At 39.2% G+C, this 14,175-nt stretch overlaps 1 protein-coding gene across 1 annotated transcript; it reads left to right on the top strand.

Moving 5' to 3' along the window:
- Positions 1-13,179, top strand: LOC127866701 (DBH-like monooxygenase protein 1 homolog). The gene is made up of 11 exons (XM_052407440.1): positions 1-501; positions 885-1,031; positions 1,639-1,812; positions 2,407-2,490; positions 2,856-3,026; positions 3,694-3,796; positions 4,235-4,401; positions 5,303-5,497; positions 5,875-5,934; positions 6,874-7,113; positions 12,947-13,179. Exons 1-11 carry the CDS (start codon positions 181-183, stop codon positions 13,034-13,036), a joined length of 1,752 nt encoding a protein of 583 aa, XP_052263400.1. The 5' UTR covers positions 1-180; the 3' UTR covers positions 13,037-13,179.
- The last annotated feature ends 996 nt before the right edge of the window (positions 13,180-14,175 follow it).

The raw sequence follows: 14,175 nt of genomic DNA, 5'->3' as shown, positions 1-14,175 counted from the left end.
GATCAAACATGAGATCACTCCAAATATTTCTGACACCGTGAAAGCAATCTCAGCAGATATATACTAGAACAAATCTATACACTTACTTATGCAAAGTCGACCAAGCTTTTTCGTATATAATAACCATCGACGTACACAAGGAATTTCGCATTTGCTCAATTTACACTATAATCGTACATCATGCCTTGGTCTTTCTTGTTCATAATCTTGAATATTTGGTCGGCTGTGAACGCGATCTCACCGCTGAACTTCCGGTCGCTGCCAGGATGGGGAGCGCCGTCCCAGCCGTCAACGACAGAAAACTACGACTTCCACGAGATTCTCGACGAGAACCAGGATTTCCATGTGCACTGGAACGTTGATCACGAGCAGAAGAACATCACATTCGAGCTCCACGTGCGCACGCATGGTTATGTGGGCTTCGGGATCTCGCATAACGGAAAGATGTTCCCGGCGGATATAGTAATTGGATGGGTGAAGGACGAACAGATACACTTCAAGGTTCGTGTTTTAGTTATAACTCATAAACTAGTAGTTCACAATTTATTGTTGTCAGCGGATATTTTACCGTATCATTATTTACCCTTCCCCCTAAATGCGATTATTTTTTTTTGCAACACAACCGTTATTCTTATCGATTCTCAACACATAGACAATAACTTTCATTACATAAGTAATATCGCAAGTGGGAGTTTTATTTAAAACAAAATAGACTTGATCAATGCACATGCTAAATTCGGTATACACGTCTCGCTGTGAGAACATAACCTTCGTCTGGATCTTGACGAAACCCTGCTTACATTTTTTTTCCAACAATACGCCTCGCACTGTTATTTACTATTGATATAATCCGTGGCGCCATTTTCTTCCCCCAACCTCGCCAGGACCGACACGCTGTGGCGCTGGAGATGCCGCTCGTTGACTCCTCCCAGGACTGGCACCTGCTCTATGGCGCCGAGAACACGTGGGGTACCGTGCTGAAAGTCACGCGCCTACTTGACACGTGCGATCCGGATGATTACACCATCAGCGTGAGTTTCAGGGTTTTGTTCATTCAAAGGCATTTCCAAAAAATATTTTCTTTAACAAATCAACGGTTTCGGACAAGACATTCAGATCTTGAACTCGGCACTTACTCATAAGATTCCCAAAGAAAACAAAGTTTCCACTACCCCGACCGTCCCCAATATGTGGTACCGACCCAAAACTGCACTGCTCTTTGGTTTTCCAGGTTTAGTTTTCGATTAGTTTTTGATAATTCTCAAAATTTACTTGTAAATTGCAACACAGGAATCATACAAAGATATTTGGAAGATTTCTGTGCGTGAACATCTTATATAAGTGGGAAATAACTTCAGTTTATTGAAAAACAATACCCCAAAAAGAGTTTGGTCGACCTACGTACCCTTGTTTGAGAAATTTGAATGGAAATGTGTTTGCTTAGTACTTTCAGCATGCTTTTTGCAAGGCAAATCTTAATAAATGTGCTTTTGTGTGTGACAAGAAGTCTTTAATTTTAAATCCCGTTATAGCTAAAATAACGTTTTAAAAGATACCATACACATGCACTAACTGTTCATAGGCAATAATGTATAAAACTTAACTACTGACTCCATTGTCGTCCGTTCTTGATTGAAGGACGACACGGTTCACCTGCTGTACGCCTACCACCCCGACGACCCGGCAGATGACAACAACATCCCTTTTCACGGAAGCAGGCGACACGGATCCAAGAGTATCTCATTGACAACCAAGATGACACCTCCTGAGTTGCCGAGTGACGTGCAGTACATTGATTGGATGAACGGGAAGGTGGGCGTAGTTCTCACAAGTAATATTGATTTCATGGGTTATTGAATGATTTATTTGTTAATGTTGAATCTGGCTGATTGATTGAAATCCTGATATCCAATCATTGTCACTGTCCAATTTTCTGTATATTTCTTCCACGAAGAACTGGAGCAAACGCCATATCGGGATATTTTCAGTTTTTGTGTAAGAAACTTACTTTCTCTTCAACAATATTCTCATGATTATGACCATAAATTATGCTTTTACGAATAGATCCCATTCACTGATATACACGTGAGTCGCGTTCTGGGAAAATGGGGCTTAATGCATTTGCTCAAAGTATCGTCCCAGATTATCTTGTGTAGAGTGCACAGGCTAATCGGAGACGACACTTTCCGCATTGACGGAATTTCCGTTTATATTTTTTAAAATAAGAAATCTCCTTTAAACGAACAATTAAATATAATCTGAGAGTGTCGTCCCTAATTAGCCTGTACATACTGCATTGGTTACTCTTAGCTTACACTTTACATTCATGTAGTATGCCCGGTTTCCCCAGAGTACGACCCAAGTGATAATAAGTGACTTCAAATTTAACGTTTGTGTATCCCATAGGTGCTCGTTCCCAACAAGGAAACCTACTACCGGTGTAAGACTTTCACCTTCGATCAGCTGCACAAGAAACACCACCTGGTCAGGGTAAGCCGACAATTGCTTTACGGACAACTTCATATAATGATAAAAGGTATTTTACATATCCCCCAATTAAACGTGCACTGTTTATCATAATGAAATTGACCACGCATTATAATAAAGACCCATCATAGCTAAGTATTGGAGCCTCTTTCTTGGAAGTCTGGAAATCTTGCATATGCGGGAAGTGTCGTCCCAGATTGGCCTGTGTAATCCGCACAGGCCAATCAGAGGAAAGTGTTGTCCCTGTGAAATTCACAGGCTCATCTGGGACACAACTCAACGCACATGCATAAAGTCCAGTTTTCCCAGAACTATGAACTAGAAATGCGAGACATGATCTGAGCGCAGCGTTGTGTCTGTGTCGCCAGGTGGAGCCCCGCATCCAGAAAGGCCACGAGAACCTCATCCACCACATCATCGTGTACAAGTGCGCGGACGTGGACCGGAAGTTCCTCGGTATCGAGTACGAGTGCTACATGCAGCCTAACACACAGCTCTACCCGTGCAGCGCCATCATGTTCGGATGGGAGTTCAGTGGGGTTAGTAGACCAGCTTGTGTAATCGTATCTATCTGCTTCGGGTGAAACTCTTACATAAATGTGTTCTTAATTATTTCAGCTTCGCTGTGGGAAACAGGGCCTAATGCATGTGCGTAAAGGTTCGTTCAGATTAGCTTGTGCAGTCATCACAGGCTAATGACGTGCGAAACTTTCAACCTTTATGGTATTTTTCGTTTTAAGGTAGTTCTTTCTATCCGAAAATCCAGCTTATCCAGAGTGTGTCATCTCTTATAAACATGTACGGACCGCACAGACTAATCGTGGACGACACTTTGCGCACGTGCATTAAGCCCCGTTTTCACGGAGCAAGGTCCATTATAATTCGGCTGTGTCCAGGCTGCATGTGTACAAAACAACGGTCAGTCTCTCAAAATTATTAGCGAGGTTATAATTTTTCATTTACTGGACACATGGTGTAAAGTGCCGTCTCATATTAGCTTATGCAATCCACACAGGCTTATCGGGGACTACACTGTCTGCATAAATTGGATTTTTGCTTAAAAGAGACTTCATTGTAACAAAACAAAAACCATAACAGCGAAAATTGTCGTCCCTGACGAGCCTGTGCGGACTGCACAGGCTTATCCGGGACGAAACTTTACGCACATGCATTAAGCCCCGTATTCCCAGAACATTATCTGTACAGAACATGGATTACCCGGAACACGCGGGTCTGCCAATCGCCGAGCCCGACGACGACGCCATCTACATCATGGAGACGCACTACAACAACCCGGAACTCGTCGGGGGTGAGCGACGCTGTTTGGTACTCTCTGTTGATCGGTGTTAACGATCATATGCTATGTCGGTGATTCAATTATCTCGTCAAACTGAAAATATGTTGATGACTCGAATCATCAGATAATAATTTGTATAGGAATCATCAAATACTATCGCCATTTTTATGTTATTTTGCTTGTTGAAAAAGTCTTTTTTAACGTTCTTTGTCATGTTTATCTAGTAAAAAATCGAGTAGCAAAACCGCATCGGTTTTAACGATTACATTATCATCGGTATGGATGCTCTCTTTTGTATAGATACGATGAATACTTTTAGTGCGATTATCTTTATTTACAAATCGTCGTTCTGAACGTGTATCTACATCACTCCACTCTGAGACAACACATCGACCTCGCATCGACCCCGCACTCTATACACACATTTGCCCTACTCCAATATTTTCTCAGACATCGTGGACGACTCCGGTATCCGGATCTACTACACGCCAACTCTGAGGCAGTACGACGCCGGCGTCCTTATGACGGGGATCCCCATAAGCCCTCTGCAGGTGGTGCCGCCCCTGGAATCGCATTTCACAACCACGGGCTTCTGTCACCGCGACTGTCTCAACCAGGTATGACTGCCGATCATACTTGATCTACCTGATATCCAGTGTTTGACCATAACTACAACACTCTCATAACTCGACCGCAAAATGCCTATATATTTTAAGCACACTACCACGTGGCACTACAATAATTTAATCAGGTCGAACCTCAAAGACCTCGTGAAGAGGCCGGTAGGACCTGTAAATAAACTCTGATTAAAAAAAAATACAATAATTTAATAATCCGACTAACATATCGCGATCGGGATTTTACGTGACATAATACCACTACCATAACCCGACTGGACAATCACGTGACATTACACCACGCACATATCCCGATCGGAAAAGCGCGTGACATTACAACACTTTCATATCCCGTTTGACATTCACGTGAAATATCTACACTATCATGTCCGGGCCGGGCTTTCACGTGACACTTTAACAATCTTATATCCCGACTGGATTATAACGCGACTATAACGTGACACTATAACACTCGCAAATCCCAACCTAACATTCACATTGCAGTACAACACTCCCATATCCCGACTTGGCGCGATAACACTCTTGTATGCCGACCGATCTATTATGTGACACTGCAGCAATCTCTTTTCCCGACCTGAGAATCACAATAAAACCCATATCTCGACTTGACTATCACGTAAAATTGTATAATTCTCATATTCCGACTGGTTTATCACGTGACTACAGTACTCTTATATCCCGACCTGACTTACACGTTACACTACAAAACTCTTGTATTTCAAGATGACGGACGCTGCGACAATATAATATCCTGACTAGATATTCAGTGGCACTATACCACTTTCATATCTTATATTTTATATCCTGACTAGCTATTGCGCTATACGACAACAGTATCATATCCCGACCGCACTAACACGTGACACTTTCTTTCCTTAAGGAGCTCCAGAACCGCCTGAATTCAACTCCAATCAGGATATTCGCAGTCTGGCAGCACTCGCACAAGATGGCCTTCCGGTTGCGTACGCGTCACTTCCGGAATGGCGTGGAGCTGGAGCCGCTTGCAGACGACGCTAACTACGACTGGAACTATCAGGGCTTCCGGTACTTGAAAAACAACACGACCATGGAGGCGGTACGTAAGTGTTTAAGGGGAGAAAGTTTTCCTCATAAATTTGAAAAATCGTATTGTCGCCGTATCGTCACTTAAGCACTTTTCAACTGTTTTTAGTTTTTACCGCAATGGCAATAACGACAATAATTTTTAAGTTATTATGTATATATTTTATTGCAATTTATCACGTTTAAAATTCAACATAGGATAATTAATGGTAAGTAAGTAGTCGAATAATTAAATTGTTTAGTATAAAGTCTTTTGTTTAGTCTATAGTATTTAGACTTTCATAATGGTAAAATTCTATATTTGGGAATACTTAGCATGTCTTCAGTTAAGCAATAATTAATATGTATTGACTATTCAGTAAAACTATAATGTAAGTTTCCCGCTTTCAGGGAGACGAGTTCGTGTACACGTGTCATTACAATTCCATGAAGAAACGGACGGCAGTATTTGTAAGTATGATGCTGTTAAAACTTCGTGACCTGTCGTCTCGCTTTGGTATAACATGGTCGTCGCGTTATGCAGCAATTATTCACGTCAGCACAGCGCCATTATTGTATGATCATCGATCTTGAAAATCCACAGTCCGCGCAGTCTCATCAGGGACGACACTTTCCGCCTAAACTGGATTTTCGTTTAGAAGAGACCCCAATTTAAATGAAAAACTCCATAAAAGCGGAAAGTTTCGTCCCTGATTTGGCAGTGCGAACTGCACAGATTAATCTTGGATGACTCTTTATGCTGATTCATTAAAACCAGTTTTCACAGAAAGCGGCTCAATAAATTAACTACAATGCTTGTGGAATGTTGAGTATATCGAATACACACATTATATATATATATATATATATATATATATATATATATATATATATATATATATATATATATATATATATATCTTAACCAGTGGACACACTTTGATAGCTTTCGGTTGACTTGTCAAGGCTCCGCACGAAAATAATTTGATTTACTTTACAAATGCAATTGGTTATGATTTCAAAGTAAATCCAAGATTGGGTGAACCTTTTGATTGGTTTACAAATATTTACTGGCAAAATCTGTCACATGACTCTGGGACGTCACTTCATTTGAGCTGAGCTTAATGCATGTTCTTAAAGTGTCGTCCCAGATTGGCATGTTCAGTCTTTTTCGTTCAAAGGAGGTCTCTTCTAAAAGAAAATAAAGTGAAGATGGAAAGTTTCGTCCGAGAATAGCCAGTATGGACTGCACAGGCTAATCTAGGACGACACCTTACGCACATGTGTATACCCAGAGCGTGACTTAAATACCGGATTTTTAATCAAGCTATTAGTTGACAAGTATCTACTGACCAATTCTGTCACGTGACTCTGCTACGTCACTTCCTGTATACTGCTGATCTCGTGCAGGGCGGACCGTCCACCACGGACGAGATGTGCTTTTCTCTGATCTTCTACTACCCCCGGATCGGCGTCGAGTCATGCCAGGCGACGCCGCTGTTTGACGGCTCGAACACGACCCGGGGATTCATCAATGAACTCAACCCGCAGTACCCCTGGGGGTCGGAGGAAGCTCGAGCCAAGTTCAAGAAGTCCCTGGTGAACTCCAAGTACAGGGCGCACTGTCACGGAGAGAAACGCTCGCCTAAGGTATGAATGAATGACAATTTTCAAGGACAGGCGCCAGTTGATTACTGACCCGATCACGAATGACTGCTTGATGAATAACATCAACTACATAACATAATATGCTTATTACAATAGCTTTTTACTAATACTTTCCGCTTTTACGGAATATTTCGTCTCTTTTTTAAACAAAAGTCCGGTGTAAGTGGAAAGTGTCCTGCCTGATTAGTCTGTAGAAGACACTTTACGCACATTAATTAAGCCCAGCTTTCCAAAAACGGGGCTCATTGACTCTGAGGAAAACGATCGAATGAAAAGTTTAAGCCTTGACTCTATTGTCAAGCTTAAAAATAAACGTACATGACCAGGTTGTTTCTAAAATGCGGAACAAGTAATAGACACTAAGAACGACAATCAAGTTACTGAACTAAAGTGAATCAAAATTTACGTCGAAATCATTTAATTACCTAAATTTCTCTTACGATGGTTAGGAAGACGCGCGTCTGAGTTTTTACTGAAATAAGGGAATCCAGATACATGTGTGATGTGTTAACTGTCGTTAACGATCACGCTTATGCCATTGTTTTTAATTAATTTTCAAGAAAACGCAAGTAATTATGTTCGGCAGATTAAGCGAGACATACATCGACTATGCCATTGCCACTGCTGAATGTTTTGTGTTTTTAACCGAGTTCGGGATAATCGAGACGGATTCGCTGTTTTCCGATGGTCACGCTATAACTAAATTTACCGTATCGAGCAATATTAAAGTAGCACCGCCACACAAGCGGAGATTGCATAAAGATAACACAAGCGCAAAATGGAAACAAAATTTATCGAGCAGTTTTATTAATAATATTAACGAAGAGAATATTGACCACATTAAATATCTGTGCGATGTTTGCCCTTGTGCACCATCATCGATTGATGAAATAACTAACACTATTACCGTAATGTTCCAAAATGCCGCTGCCGAAACTTTCACCAAACAATGTTCATACAATCATGCATTTAAAAGGCCAAGGTTTGGTATTAAATGTAAACAAGCACAAACTGGCTATTATGAAGCCAAAAACATATATAAATGTGAGCGATCGTTATCAAATAAGACTTTGTTACAAAATGCTAGTAAAAATTACAAGAGAACTATGAATTTTTTTAACAACCAAAATAAATTTAAAAATGCACAAACACTGCGTACAATGCACTCGAAGAGCCCCAACTAATATTGGAAATATATACATAGAATTGGCGCTAAAAAATCTAAAAAATTAACCGAGTTTGGATGCGCTCTTTAATCATTTTAAAAACATAAATTGTAATGATATCACCGAAAGCAATGAGTTTAACTTAGATACAAGTGAACCGGCCCCATACGACACGCTGGAATCAAACAGGCCTCTCACCGAGACCGAAATTGAAGCGAATAATCAACGCCTTAAAAATTCAAAAGCAGCGGGCCTAGTGATAACATACTAAATGAATATATAAAAAATACTAAACACATGTTTCTTGCAATTTATGTAAAGTTGTTCAACATGATACTTGATACTGGTCATATGCCTAATGGCTGGCTTGAAGGCACAATTTATGCTATCTACAAAAATAAAGGTGACCGCAGCGACCCTAATAAATATAGGCCCATAACATTATTAAGTTGTTTTGGAAAACTCTTCACGTACAATTTTAAATGAGAGACTTAACAAATTTTTGGAATCGAATGAAATTTTAAACGAAAATCAGGCAGGTTTTAGAAAAAATCACTCTTGTTTGGACCACATATTTGTTCTTCAATCTTTAATTGAAACCCTGCGCAAAAATAAAAAGAAGTTGTACTGTGCCTTTATAGATTTCTCTCAGGCTTTCGACAAAGTCTGGAGAAATGGACTCTGGTTAAAGCTGCTATCAAGCTCCGTTACAAGAAAAATATTTAATGTTATTTATAACATGTATCAAAATATCAAATCATGCGTTTCCCTAGACCATAACTCGTCTCCGTTCTTCCCATGCGAAAACGGCGTTCGGCAAGGTGAAAATCTTTCACCGATCCTTTTTTCTATATTTTTAAATGACCTTGAGAGCCATATTATTATACGCGAAGGTCAAGGTGTTGAAATACCGGATCCATCAAGTGCTCATCTCTGGCTGAAGCTACTTGTTTTGTTATACGCCGACGACACTATAATTCTGTCAGACGATGAAAAAGATTTTCAAAGAAGTTTAAATGCATTTGATGAATACTGCACGCAATGTAACTCAAAATGTAAACTCAATGTAAACACTTATAAAACAAAAATAATCATATTTGGGGCTAGAAACATCGCGCCGTATAAATTTTGCATTGGCAGAAATGACATCGAAATTGTTAAGCAATACAAATGCCTTGGTGTCATATTTTCGGCTAACGGTTCATTTCAAAGCGCACGCCAAAAATATCAAACAAGCTAAAAAAGCAATGCATTTACTTTATATCCGTGCAAATAATTCAGATTTGCCACTAGATTTAACATTAAAACTTTTTGATCATACTATTGTACCAATACTGACATATGGCTGTGAAATATGGGGTTACGAAAATTTAGACATTATAGAACGAGTACATAGAGAATTCCTAAGAAAAATTACTATGTCACGTAAAAGTACTCCGTCATATATACTATACGGAGAACTTGGTAGATATCTGCTATCTGTCACTATTTACAACAAAATGATAGGCTTTTTGAGTAGAACTCTTTTAGGAAATGACAATAAATATTTAAAAAAAAATGTATATTAACCTTATCAACAACAACTCGCGTAACTTTAAATGGATATCTAAAATTAAACAAATATTGGATACGACAGGCAAATCGATCGTGTGGCATGAACAAAACTCGCCCAGTATGAAATCACTATCATTACAAGTTAAACGTGTACTCATTGATCAATACATTCAGCAGTGGCATGCAGACTTGAACCAATCAAACAAAGGCAAATTTTATAATTCATTTTAAAACAATTTTGAATTTGAGAATTACCTTAAGCTTCTTCCCAAATCTAAGTATGTACCTATATTAAAGCTCTGCACCGCTAATCATCATTTCCCAATCGAAACTGGCAGATGGAACGGCACACCCGAACTAAATAGACTGTGCACTTGATGTAATGAAGGCTATATCGGCAATGAAGAACATTACATTTTAAATTGCACCCACTTTACTACCGCTAGAATCGATATAAATATGTTCTCAAGACCTGTTCCTAGTGTTAATAAACTCAAATATATAATGACCACAGAAAATATTGATTACCTACATAGATTTAGTAAATTCGCTAACACCCTTTTAAGAAATATCAAATAATTCGGCCTTTATCCTAGTTGTGTGTGTGTGTGTGTGTGTCCAAATATACATAAAATTGAAGTGTAAATTGTATTGTGAATTGTATTGTGAATTGTATTGTAAATTGTATAGGTGTTTGTAGTACTTCCCATCATTTATACGAGTATGAACATACAACGCTATTTTGTTCCTTGCATTATCCCACTAACCATTGTTTTTCTGTTTGTTTTTTGTTGTTGTAATTTTCTGTCTTTTTGTTTTTGTCTCTTGTACCTGTATTTTGACGGTACGCCGTTGACCGCGAAGCACATGTGCATTGAAATATGGTATAACTTCACATATATATTGTTCCTCTTACTGCATACTTGTATGCCTGAGATGTAAATAAAGTTGTGTTCTTTGTTCATACGGAATATTACGCTAGTCATTTGTTCCAAGAGTTTGTATTCAGTCGAGTGGCTTGTGTGATGACGTATCACACGAGAGGCGGAGCATCGAGTGTGCTGCGAAATAACACAAGCCACGAGACTGAATACAAACTCTTGGATTAATTGACTAGCGTAATACTCCTTTTATTTTATACACAAATAACGAAAACAGTTAACAATTGTATTTTTGCTTTAACAAAACTGACAAAACAATGACTCCAACGGTACGCAATAGTTTATTTAAGACGCGTATGAATACAGTTTATGTAAATTACCGTGTAAACTTTGGAACCGGGAAAACATAGGGTTCCGACACGCTTACCTTAATGACATCGTTAATCCAATGTTTATAACAACTAAGTTGATAATTTTGATTCGATGTTTATAACAAAAGCGTTGAAACGATATGCACTTCCACTTCTTTTCTTCCATGTCTCTATCGAAACTTATTTTTTACCACTCTATCTTATTGTATTCCTATCGAAATTTATATTGATGCATGATAAACACACACTCTGAAAAACGTTCTGCATTCGTTCGTTTTAAACAAATAGTTTACTGTTAAAAACACCACGTCCGACTGTCCTTAAATTCCAGAGAGTTTAAATAAAACTATTGTATTTCGTCAAAGAAATGACGTCACACGATGTACTACGTAATATATTGCGTAATATGGGGTTTCCTATTTTCGGTGCGCGTTATGTGACGTCATTAAATGGATCGAAGAAAGTAGTCCGGCTAGTATGGCAATACGGCATTGGTAACAGCGAGTAGCGTAATACGGGATTTTTTATTTCAACGATTGATACAACCTGTATTTTGTTAAAAGCATTAAACAGGTATATGATAAATGAAATGAACGTGTCAAAAATGGCTTTAACAGAAATTAAGTGGTGGTCAGGTTACGTTAGAAATGCTGCCATCAGAGCCGAGTGAGTTTTAATTTTGCCCTCAACTATAAGTGTATGATTATGTTTATCGGTCTTGATTGTCTTTGCTTTTAATTAATGTTTCGTGGGTTATTATCCCCCGCCAGAGGCGGAGGGATATTGTTTTGGCGTTGTCCGTCCGTCCTTCCGTCAGTCTTTCCGTCCGTCCGTCCGGAGCAATATCTTGGAAGTGCTTTGGCGGATTTCATTGCAACTTGGTATGAGTATATGCATTTGTATATGGATAATAGGATAATGCACGCCAAATGGCACTGTACACCATTTGATAAAAACAGAGTTATGGCCATTTGTATTTTGAAAAAATGCTTTTTTGTGTGCCCAGAGCCATATCTTGGAAGTGCTTTGGCAGATTTAATTGAAACTTGGTATGAGTGTCCAGAAGCATATTGGCGGGGGATAACAATTCAACGAATTTGCTTGTTTTCTTTTAGTTCATCAGCAAATGTGAGCCGCGTTCTAGAGAAAAAACTGGGCTTAAGTGTCGTCCTAGATAAGCATGCACAGGTCGCAATTATTTTAACGTCTAGACTGGACTTTTTGTTAGGAAAGACTTCCGAAAAACGAAACAAAAATCATAAAAGCGGAAATTTTCGTCCCTAACTTGCCTGTGCGGACTACACAGGCTGATCTGGGGCGGCACTTTACCCACATGCATTAAGTCCATTATTCTCAGAGAGTGACTCATAAAATGCTACGAAATCTCCTTTTTTGTGTGCTCGAACATCGATTCCTAGAATGCACACCTGTTTGTCATACGTATGTTACATTAAATAAAAGACGTTCAGGCACATATACAAACATGTAACAAGTATTTGTAATTGCTTGTTAGTCGCAAACGTCTAACAGTATGTTTCACGCTTTTCATATAAGTCACGTTCTTAATAAAAATGGGCTTAATGCATGTGTGTTATATGTTGCCCCAGATAAACCTGTTGAGTACGCACAGGCTAATCCGAGACGACACATTCCGCCTTAACTTGATTGTCGCTAAAAAGATACTTCTTTCAAACAAATAATACAATGCAAATCGGAAAGGGTTGTCCATGATTAGCCTGTATGGACTGCACTGGGACGATACTTTACGCAAATGCATTAAGCCCAAATGTTCTAGACAGAGGCTCACATATACCTGTCACGTGATCTCTTACACGTGTTTCAGTGGGAGTACGTGGAGCTGGAGATTCCCAAACCCACCGTGCCTTACATCCCGCCCCAGTCCGACTGTCCCGAGGCTGGGGATGGCCGCTAGGAGACGCTCACTACACCTCGAGGGTGGGAAGGCTCGCTAGAAAGACTGAAGCTAGAATGGACAGTTTTTTTAAATCAATGTGTTAGTTTGAACCATCGATATAATGTTCCAAAATCATGTTATAAAGTGTGTTTCGGAAATTATACTGTTTTCGTTGGTCTTGGTTTATGCTGTATACGAAAATGCACTGTACAAGTCGCAGAGCATGACTTATTATGAAGCAAAATTTAATGACAAAACAATGTAGATCACAAGACAGATGACAGGGTAGAACTAACACCCGATACGACTCGAGTTAGTCTGTTCAAAAGGCCTTAGGTTAACGGAGTTAGCCTGTACGGACAGGCAATGGTATTACCATCATACCATTTGGTATGGGGTTAGCCTCTAGATAACCCTGCTCAAAGATCTATAAATAAATAGTATATTTATAGATAACGAAGGAAAAGGGATTAGGTTACGCATGCGCAATTAATTTTCTTCCATATTACATAAAATAGTTGAAGTTCGATATCATTTTTTACCATGATCAAGCGCATACCCACTATTTCATCATACATCATTGGAAAGATAAATGCATAATCTTTTGAAAAAAAAATGCATGTCATTAAATTCTATACGCGCTAACTCAAAATATTTACCTTAGAAAAGGCAAACCGGTTTTGACAGCTGTGCAGACAACCATTTTGGGCTCAAATAGTATGACCTACCTTCAAAGTCGGGAACCATCAACACAAAAAGTAGAGCACAAAATGGCTTATTTTCTTATTGCTTACAAATATACCTTCAAGTTGATACCAAAACATTCCATTTGCATTTTTTTTTACAAATCCTATGCAGCATGCACTCAACAACGTGTGCTTAGTGTCAAACTGACTGTAACCCTAAAAACAGGAGTTCCGGTTTCGGGTTATATGACCTTTAAGAGAACCCGACCCGTTCTAATTTGAATTAAAGGAACTTTTCCCACAGGTGTTATCTGTTTTGAGAAAGATCACAAAGTTCCGGTACAATGTCACACATATTTATTCATAAAAGTTGCCGTTGAAAGCGCCGTGCGTAACAGCGTTTCGCGTCAAGAATTAAGGTAGAAAAGCCAAACTTGGTTATATCATACATGCAGCACTTAGGCTCCATAC

Source organism: Dreissena polymorpha, chromosome 2 (genome assembly GCF_020536995.1).
Source record: "Dreissena polymorpha isolate Duluth1 chromosome 2, UMN_Dpol_1.0, whole genome shotgun sequence".
Classification (NCBI taxonomy): domain Eukaryota; kingdom Metazoa; phylum Mollusca; class Bivalvia; order Myida; family Dreissenidae; genus Dreissena; species Dreissena polymorpha.
This window is presented reverse-complemented; position numbering and strand designations above follow the sequence as displayed.